A 9,566-nucleotide genomic window follows, 5' to 3' on the forward strand; every position below is an offset into this window, starting at 1 on the left:
ATTTAAAGTCATTAAAGTCAATAAGTGTTTTTTCTTGTGGCAACTTTTTTGTCCAAATATATTAAGGTTAATTGCATTGCTTCAAATAAGTCAACTTTTTTGTCACAGCAAATTTTCCTGCAGCAATTTTTTTCACAAAAAAAAATTGCAGATGCTGAAATTCTGAATTTCAATGCAAATGCATGGCCGGTGAACAAAAAATCACTTATCACCACCACAAAGTGGAAATTAGTGCGGAACATTCACTCGCAGACGAGGGAAGTCAATAATTATAATAACTTCAGACTATGGGGCAAATTCACTAAGATTCGAAGTTGCGCCAGGCGCAACTTCGCCGCACTTTGCCAGGCGCATTTTCACCAGCGCTCCGCAAATTCACTAAAATCCGAAGTTGCGCACAGGGGTAGCGTAAGTTTGCGAAGTTGCACTAGCGTTAATTCGCCAAGCAAAGCGAAGTTACGCTAGCGATGGTTCATTTGCATACGGCGCCAAATTCAAATTTCAATGGAGGAATACGTATCAGCACTACAAATGCCTAGAAAACCTTCAAAACATCAAATTGTCTAGGTAAGTTGCCATGAGTCAGGAAATGTAGGGGGGAAGGAGGGGAGCCCCAAAATTTTTTTCGATCTTTTTCAGCCTATCACCCATAATGTAGAAAACACGCCAGCGTTTTTTGGGACTTAGAAAAATTTTTGACTTTTTTTGAAGCAATCCCTATCTACTCTATTGCGTTCGCCTGGTCTGAGGTGGCGAAGGAAGTCTAGTGTAAAAGGTGGCGTAAAGAACAATGCGCATGTTAGTGAATTTGCGTAGTTTCGTTCGTTGCGCAAATTCGCCAGGCGTAAGGGTGCGAAGTTACACTAGCGAAATTACGCCAACGTTCGTTAGTGAATTTGCGAAGTACCGAAAATACCAAACGCTAGCGAATTAACGCTAGCGAATTAACGCTAGCGTTCGGCGCTTCGGCGCTTAGTGAATTTGCCCCTATGAGTCTTATTTATCAACCAGCAACAGTTTCTGCTCATCCAAACAAAGAGGGGTTAATATTTACACACATTATTATTTTGAAATGTAGAAATGCAAAAATGTATTTTACAGATTAAATTTCCAAGGTCAGATTCATAACTCGCCCCTTACAATCTATAAACTTTGTTTTAGTTTATTCACTCAATGAGGGTCTATAAGCACAAAGCTGAAATCTCTTCGCAAGCCCGTCAGCAACTCCCTGTTATCTATTGTAGTGAGAAACAAGATTATTTCATGTGATTTGTCTGAATATGGAATCATTTGGGAAAAAACTGCCCCATGTTGTAGTCCTTGACTTAAAGGCTAATGATTGGTGCATCTGGATAGAATAATGAGTATAGCAATTACATTATATTAGGGTTATTGTATTTCTGTGAGTACAAACAATTAGTGATGGGCGAATTTGCGCCGTTTCGCTTCGCCGAAAAATTCGCGAATTTCGGGCGAAATTCGCAAAACGGCGAAAAATTTGCGAAACGGCTGTAGCCCGTTTTTGACGCCGGCGCCCGTTTTTCCGACGCCAGCGCCCGTTTTTGACGCCGGCGTCCGATTTTCGATTTTTTTTGGCGAATTTTCGCGAGCGTTTCGCGAATTTATTCGCTGGCGGCGAATCGCGCAAATTCGCCGCGAATTCGCGCCTGCCGAATAAATTCGCCCATCACTACAAACAATATTTATAGTATTGTGATACATGTAGAATATAATTAAAATGACTAATAAATAGGAAATGGAGATATGGTGCAAAGACCATAGGAGTTTGGTTTATTTCACACATACAGGTAGTTGTTTTTAAAAAAAAAAAAAAAAAAAGAGCAGAAGGAGGATGACATGTAGGGTTTAGTATTAAATGTCTGCCAAACTGGCCCTAATATCTTTCTATTCTTTGCTCATGTTTTCAGTTGCCATTGATCAGATTTTGGGGAAGGTAACGGACAGACAGATGTCAGGTTTATCCAGTCTATATAATGATTTCATTCACTCATTTCCTACAAATCTAATGTTCACTTTGGTTTTGCTCTCTGTGATTTCCCCTTTTCAGCTAAATTTTCATTTCTTTCTTGTTTTAAATTCGTATGAATGAATGGGCGATGCATGGACTAAACCATCGTACCTTTTTACTTTATATTAATTTCATTGAATGAGCCAGCTGCTTGATTTTCACAGCTCAGTACAACATATTTAAATATTGATTCCAGTTCTTACAATATTGTGTTTATGAGATAAATGTTGAATAATTGTTTAAAATAATTGTATTTAATATTTAATAAACATCATCTCAGTGTCCGTAATGCAATGGAGGTGAATAGTTGCAATGAAATCTGAGTAGTTATGATGATCATTGAGCATAAAACATCTGATGAGTTTCCTAAGTTAATTAAATCCTTAACTAATCACTTGTTTACAATTTTTTTAAATTTCCACAAACCCCAGAGTCTCCTAGAGATTTCTCAGTAGGTTTCTCAGCAGTGGATGTTACTGACACTGGTTAATAAAAGGAGATCTGTTCTTCCCTGTCCAGTCAGTATCTGGGGTGGTTCTGGTAGGTGCAAATCAGGTGAGTATAATATTCCAAGAACATCTTTCCTGTAAAGTGATTTCATTGGAAAGAAATGGTTGTGATTGTGTTAGCAAAATGGCAGGAGAAATACAGAGCAGGTTACACATTGGGAGAAGCTCATGGACATCTTCCTATGGTTCCACAGTATCTGAGGTGGTTCTGGTAGGTGCAAATCAGGTGAGTATAATATTCCAAGAACATCTTTCCTGTAAAGTGATTTCATTGGAAAGAAATGGTTGGGATTGTGTTAGCAAAATGGCAGGAGAAATACAGAGCAGGTTACACATTGGGAGAAGCTCATGGACATCTTCCTATGGTTCCACAGTATCTGAGGTGGTTCTGGTAGGTGCAAATCAGGTGAGTATAATATTCCAAGAACATCTTTCCTGTAAAGTGATTTCATTGGAAAGAAATGGTTGGGATTGTGTTAGCAAAATGGCAGGAGAAATACAGAGCAGGTTACACATTGGGAGAAGCTCATGGACATCTTCCTATGGTTCCACAGTATCTGAGGTGGTTCTGGTAGGTGCAAATCAGGTGAGTATAATATTCCAAGAAAATCTTTCCTGTAAAGTGATTTCATTGGAAAGAAATAGTTGGATTGTGTTAGCAAAATGGCAGGAGAAATGCAGAGCAGGTTACACATTGGGAGAAGCTCATGCACATCTTCCTATGGTTCCACAGTATCTTGGGTGGTTCAGGTAGGTACAAATCAGGTGAGTATAATATTCCAAGAACATCTTTCCTGTAAAGTGATTTCATTGGAAAGAAATGGTTGGGATTGTGTTAGCAAAATGGCAGGAGAAATACAGAGCAGGTTATATACATTGGGAGAAGCTCATGGACATCTTCCTATGGTTCCACTGTATCTTGGGTGGTTCAGGTAGGTACAAATCAGGTGAGTATAATATTCCAAGAACATCTTTCCTGTAAATCGATTTCATTGGAAAGAAATGGTTGGGATTGTGTTAGCAAAATGGCAGGAGAAATACAGAGCAGGTTACACATTGGGAGAAGCTCATGGACATCTTCTTATGGTTCCACCGTATCTGGGGTTTTACTGTGGGACTTTATTTCTTCCCTTCTATTTTCATAATGGGCCTGCTGGTTATTTACTGCCCTTATTGTGTCAATATTATATTTGAAAATGGACAAATGACAAAAGTAAAATATTGTATTATTTTTCTACTATATTGAAAAACAAATCACCACCTTATATACTTTTTTCAGTCATATTCTTTCTGTATTAAAGGATCTGAATATCAGTTCATTTAACAATTATACAGTTACAGTAGGTGTGAAGAATTTTGTTCAATAAAGTGTGTATTAGAAACTATATTCAATGAAATTGTAATTACCAGAATAATAAACCGATAGGGATGCAGCCCAGTCCTCTAATGATCTGCTCAGCTCTGCTTATAATTTGGATGGAAACATGATGTTTATGTATTAATATATTTGTAAATAATTTCCTCTCCAGACAATGAATGAGAAGAACCAGACGTTGGTCAGTGAGTTTGTTCTCTTGGGATTTCAGAATCTCCACAACTTCAAGATTCCCCTGTTCTCTCTGTTCCTTCTGATTTACATTATTACAGTTTGGGAGAATGTCCTCATCATAGTGTTGGTGTCCTCCAGCCTGAACCTCCAGTCCCCCATGTACTTCTTTCTCCAACAGTTGTCCCTGTCTGATCTACTGGAATCCACAAATATTGTCCCCCTCCTGCTCCAAATTGTAATTTATGACAGAGCCACATTGTCCCTTGTTGGCTGTATCACTCAATTATATTTGTTTGGGTCTTTGGAAATGTCTGACCTTCTTCTTCTAGCAGTAATGTCCTATGACCGATATGTGGCCATCTGTATCCCACTGCGTTACTCTTCTATAATGTCCCACAGGGTCTGTGTTATATTAACTCTAATTTCATGGATTCTTGGCTTTGGTGTGACAATGATTACAATGTATCTAGTAGGGACACTACAGTTTTGTGACCAAAATACCATTAACCATTTCTTTTGTGATTTATCTCCTCTACTAGACCTTTCCTGCTCAGATACTTTCTCACTGCAAATTGAAGTATTTTTTCTATCAGTTCCTTTGTTATTTATACCATTTATACTCATCACTGTATCATATATGTGTATTGCTCATGCAATCCTAAAGATAGTGTCCAATACCGGGAGACAAAAAGCCTTCTCCACCTGCAGCTCCCACTTGGCTGTGGTCTCCATATTTTATGGGTCTATACTTGCTATTTACTTGTTTCCATCTAGAAAACATTCTCCAGCCATGAGCAAAGTTCTCTCTCTGTTGTATACAATAGTAATTCCTATGGTTAATCCCCTTATTTATAGCTTAAGAAATAAAGATATCAAACCCTTAATATTAAACTATGCAAATATACTAAAATATAAAAATTGACATTTAGAGATGAATGATTCAATTGTGTTTTTCATTAGACTTTGGATTATTAAATAATACTTTTTAAAAATATTAAGATTATTTAACAAAAAACAACTTCATATGAATCGGGAGCATTGGGTTATCACAGCTTTTGTATTAAAATTGTGTGAGTGGGTGTGGCCAAGCTATGGTTGAAGACGCACGTAATATCTGGGAGCTCCATGCTGTAGATTCCCTGCACCCCGGATTTAAGTTATCATGTCACTTTAATATTATAGCCGGGTGACTCAACTTGACACTGAAGCTATGGGGAAGAAGAAATTACGAGATCAGCGAGTCATTCTGTCTCTGTACCTGCACAAAACTTCAAGCCGGGACAAGCGTGCCTATTCCCAAGACAGCTCCAGTGGTTTCCCCCCTCCTCCTCCTACTGACCCCCCTCCTGCTCGCTCAGTGAGAAGTGTGAACTCCCCTGCACCCTCTCCATTGTCTCCTGCACCACAGCTACATAGCCCAGACGTTATGCCTGAGGACACGCCAGTAACTGCCCAAATTTTAAGTGAGCAACTAACTGAGCTGCAGGCAGCCCTGGTTACAACTATCACTGTCAGTGTCTGATGCAGTAGCAACAGCTATAAAGGAATTGCAGAGAGATATAACAGATTTAGGAGAGCACACAAATAAGTTGGAGAAGTTTACAGATGACATTGTTTCAAAGCTAACAAATATGGAGGAGGACAACGCCTATCTTAAGGAAGAAGTAGCGCATCTGAGAGATATGTGCGAAGACCTGGAAAATTTTTCCTGTGGGCAAAATCTCAGGATACGAGGAATCTCTGAAGAGGTAACTATGGCTGAATTTCTTCAATATTTAAAGGAACTGTTTACAACTTTATGCTCGGAAACAACAAAGGAGCCTGGATTTTATATAGGGCACATCGTTCGCTAGACCCAAAACAACCTGATACCAAGCCACCACGGGATATCATTATTTGCTTCCATTATTATCAGAGCAAGGAAACCCTGCTAACCATGACACGAGCGATTAAGATGTTAGAATATCGCAACCATAAGATCCAAATATTTGCAAATCTTTTTCCGATTACACTTGCAAAATGAACTTTTGACCTATTACACAGAAGCTGTAAGAGCACGATATTCCATACAGAAGGGGCTATCCATTTAAATTGTTGGTAAATAAGCTTGGACATACATATATTTTACAGCTTTAACATTTTTGCAGGCTTTGGGCATCCATATTAGAAATCATGCATCACCTCAACACTCCACCCAATCTGAGAAACCTGCTCCATCACTGCATCAACAATGGAGCCTAGTGTAATCAACAGTTAGAATCAAAGTTTGAATATTTTTTCGCATTGCCAAATAGGTTTTATGGACAGAAATAAGTGAACAACACCAAAGCTGAAAATGCACCAAAATCTGCGAAATTGCAATATAATCACTTTAATAACATATAAAAGGTATTGCGCAGTGCAATTAGCAAAAACACTATTCGCACTGGCAATAAAACATATTTTATTAGGCAAAACAACACATGATGCAGTAAGTAAAATAAAAAAAGCTATACAATTGTGTAAGTGTGTATATGTGTGTGTACACTAGAGAAATTGTGTGTTGTGTTCCTGTGTGTTGTGTTGTGTATGTGTTAAACCTCCCTGATTCCCCAAAAATGTATATGATTGTGTGTAAGTATAACTGTAAGTGTGTAATAGTGTAAAATGTGTGTGTTTGTGTATTTGTGTGTGTATGTGTTACATTGCTAGGGGAGATTGTGGATGCACACCTAAGGCCAATTTCAAAAAGTTTAAAGCCCTGTCTAAATGATTCAAGTCAATATACAAGTGCATGTAATTTTGAAACAGGGTTTTTTTTGTTACAAAGTTATGATCATAATATTGATAAGCCACCATACCACGTCAAGGTTTCAAAATTACATGCACTTGCATATTTACTTGAATCATTTAGACAGGGCTTTAAACTTTTTGAAATTGGCCTTAGGTGTGCATCCACAATCTCCCCTAGTCTTGTATTTGCCAGGAGCTTTGGCTAAGCTCATGTGGTTATTGCACCCTCATACCCGCCCCTTTTTACTTTTGGTGGTCCCCCTCACTTGTTGTGCCTTGGTTTGTGCAATCGCTCTCTCTTAAAAGCCATAAGTGCTGGCGGCATGGGAGGATCTAGCCGTGAAAAAACCAACGTCCCATTAGACACTTCTCTATGTACACACACACTTATTGTGTCTTTCATTTATTTCTTTTCTACACCCTTTCATTCTATGCTTACTTTCATACATACTCCCAAATACACATACACTTTCCCTTATCACTACCATACACACCTTCACATTTCACTTACACATGTATACACACTATTGTGCAACTGCACATATCACTCTACTTCATTTTTAATTACAACACCTGACTTCTACTTTTCTAAAATGGGCGTTGGTTAAGGCAGTCTCTCCCTCTTAAAAGCCGCTTAGCAGTTGGCGGGGGAGGATTTAGCACAGACTTTGAAACCAAAGCACTGGAGATGTTTACATAAAGAATTGTTACTACAGAGAGGTAATGTTCCTTTTTTACTATGACTAAAGATAAATAAGTTAGGGACCACCATGTGGGGTTTTACCTTGACGTGGTATGGTGGCTTATCAATATTATGATCATAACTTTGTAACAAAAAAAACCCTGTTTCAAAATTACATGCACTTGCATATTTACTTGAATCATTTAGACAGGGCTTTATACTTTTTGAAATTGGCCTTAGGTGTGCATCCACAATCTCTCCTAGTTATGTGTTACATTGACCTGGGTGAAGGATGGCTGAACACACAGAAGAGGCAGGAGGGTCCACGATGATGAAGGCATCCATCCCCCACGCTGATCCGGTAAGTAATGGTGGTGGGGGGTGCCGGAAGTAGAGGCAGCAGCAGTCACATACTTCTTGTGCTCCTGCTGGTGCCTATGGGGCTCCTGGGCGATCGTGCCCAAGGGCCCATTCATTTCCCCCTCCTGCTCATTGTCTAGGGGCAGAGGAATGAGCAGGGAGGGAAAGTGTGGCTTTACAAGCAGCTCCTTCTATTCCAGGGAGAGAAATGCTGCAGAACAAAGAATCCACGTTCTGTGGCATTTCAAGTACCTTTGCCACAGAACGTAGATTTTGTGTGGCATTTAAAAGGTTAAAATAAAGTTTGATAATGAAATACTTGCCCGTGTATGTACTGTTAATCTAAAAGAGACTTTGAGTACAGTCCATTCTTTGCATCTGTTACAACCACATTTGTAGGTGCCTTTGTACTGTATCCAGGTTGAATCCGAATAACATTCCTTGGATTGATAAAACTAGGAGAGAGCCAAGATGCTAGAGATTTCCCATTCTGAAAAACAAGTAGGGAAATTGGTCTAAGCTCTCTTTTAAAACCGGATCTTGTGACAATATGCTCCAATGTCTATTGATACTGCATCGTATATAAAAGGCATCTCACGTATACACTGTACTAAACTGCAATTTGAACCCTTGATCAGATGCCCTGGATCTTGTGGCCACTTTCCTACAGTCCAAGACACTGGAAGTCCACTTGTGGTGTGTAGTAAAGTGTTCCATGTGTGATGGGTTTACTGTACAGAGTAGTTTCAATCCTATTATGGTTTACTGATGTGATATCTAGAATGGGTAGAGATTTTTCATGTGTTTGAAAAGTAAACTGTATTCCTTCCATTACTACATTGCAGTACCCAATAAATCATTTTACCGTCTTTTCATCTCCATACCATATTCCGATACAATCATCGATATATCTATAGAATGAAATAATATTACTGTGGTAAAGAGGTTGGTATAGATAGGAGCAAAATGGGCCCCCATGGCGGCACTACATCTCTGGAGATAGAAAACACCATCAAATTAAAAGCAAAAATGTAACAAAATGTAGCAAAAATTCAATTCAATTTTAATATAAAATTATTTTGGATATCTGGGAAACATTTCTTATTACTAAGCCAACAGTCATTTGCTTGTAAGCCTAGTCAATGTTGGATAGAAGAATATAGGGTGGTGACATCCATGGAAAACCATCTGTACATGGATTTCCTGGACACACCCTCCATCTTATTAATGCACATTGTTGTAACCCTCAAGAAGGAAGGTAGTTTGTCGACCAAGGGGGTCAACAATGTTTCTATGGTCCTAGGAAGGACCTTGTTCAGGGCATCAATGCTGGCTACAATTGTTAGACCCTTCACATCGACCATCGATTTGTGTACTTTGGGGAGGACATGAAAGACGGGGATTACGGGATTGGCACAATTCAAAAATTCATACTCAGATATACTTTCATAACCAACATCCACTAAATACTTTAATTGTTTGCTAAACCCATCTGTAGAATCTGACTGCAGTTTAGCGTATGTATTTAGCGCTGAAGAATCCATGAGAACCACAGCTCCCCCCTTATCCGCATTTCTAATCACAATTTCTTTATTATGGTAGATAGATTCTCCATGAGTAAGATTTCTTGTCCCGCTCTGTTGTTTATGTGTTGCAGGTAATAGC

General features: G+C 38.8%; 1 protein-coding gene across 1 annotated transcript; it reads left to right on the forward strand.

Moving 5' to 3' along the window:
* The first annotated feature begins 4,000 nt into the window (after positions 1-4,000).
* On the forward strand, positions 4,001-5,009 carry LOC108710526 (olfactory receptor 11L1). Its single transcript, XM_018251660.2, has one exon. The coding sequence runs from the start codon at positions 4,071-4,073 to the stop codon at positions 5,007-5,009; it is 939 nt and encodes a 312-aa protein (XP_018107149.1). The 5' UTR covers positions 4,001-4,070.
* Positions 5,010-9,566: the final 4,557 nt, after the last annotated feature.

The sequence above is a fragment of the Xenopus laevis genome, chromosome 3L, assembly GCF_017654675.1.
Source record: "Xenopus laevis strain J_2021 chromosome 3L, Xenopus_laevis_v10.1, whole genome shotgun sequence".
NCBI classification, from domain to species: domain Eukaryota; kingdom Metazoa; phylum Chordata; class Amphibia; order Anura; family Pipidae; genus Xenopus; species Xenopus laevis.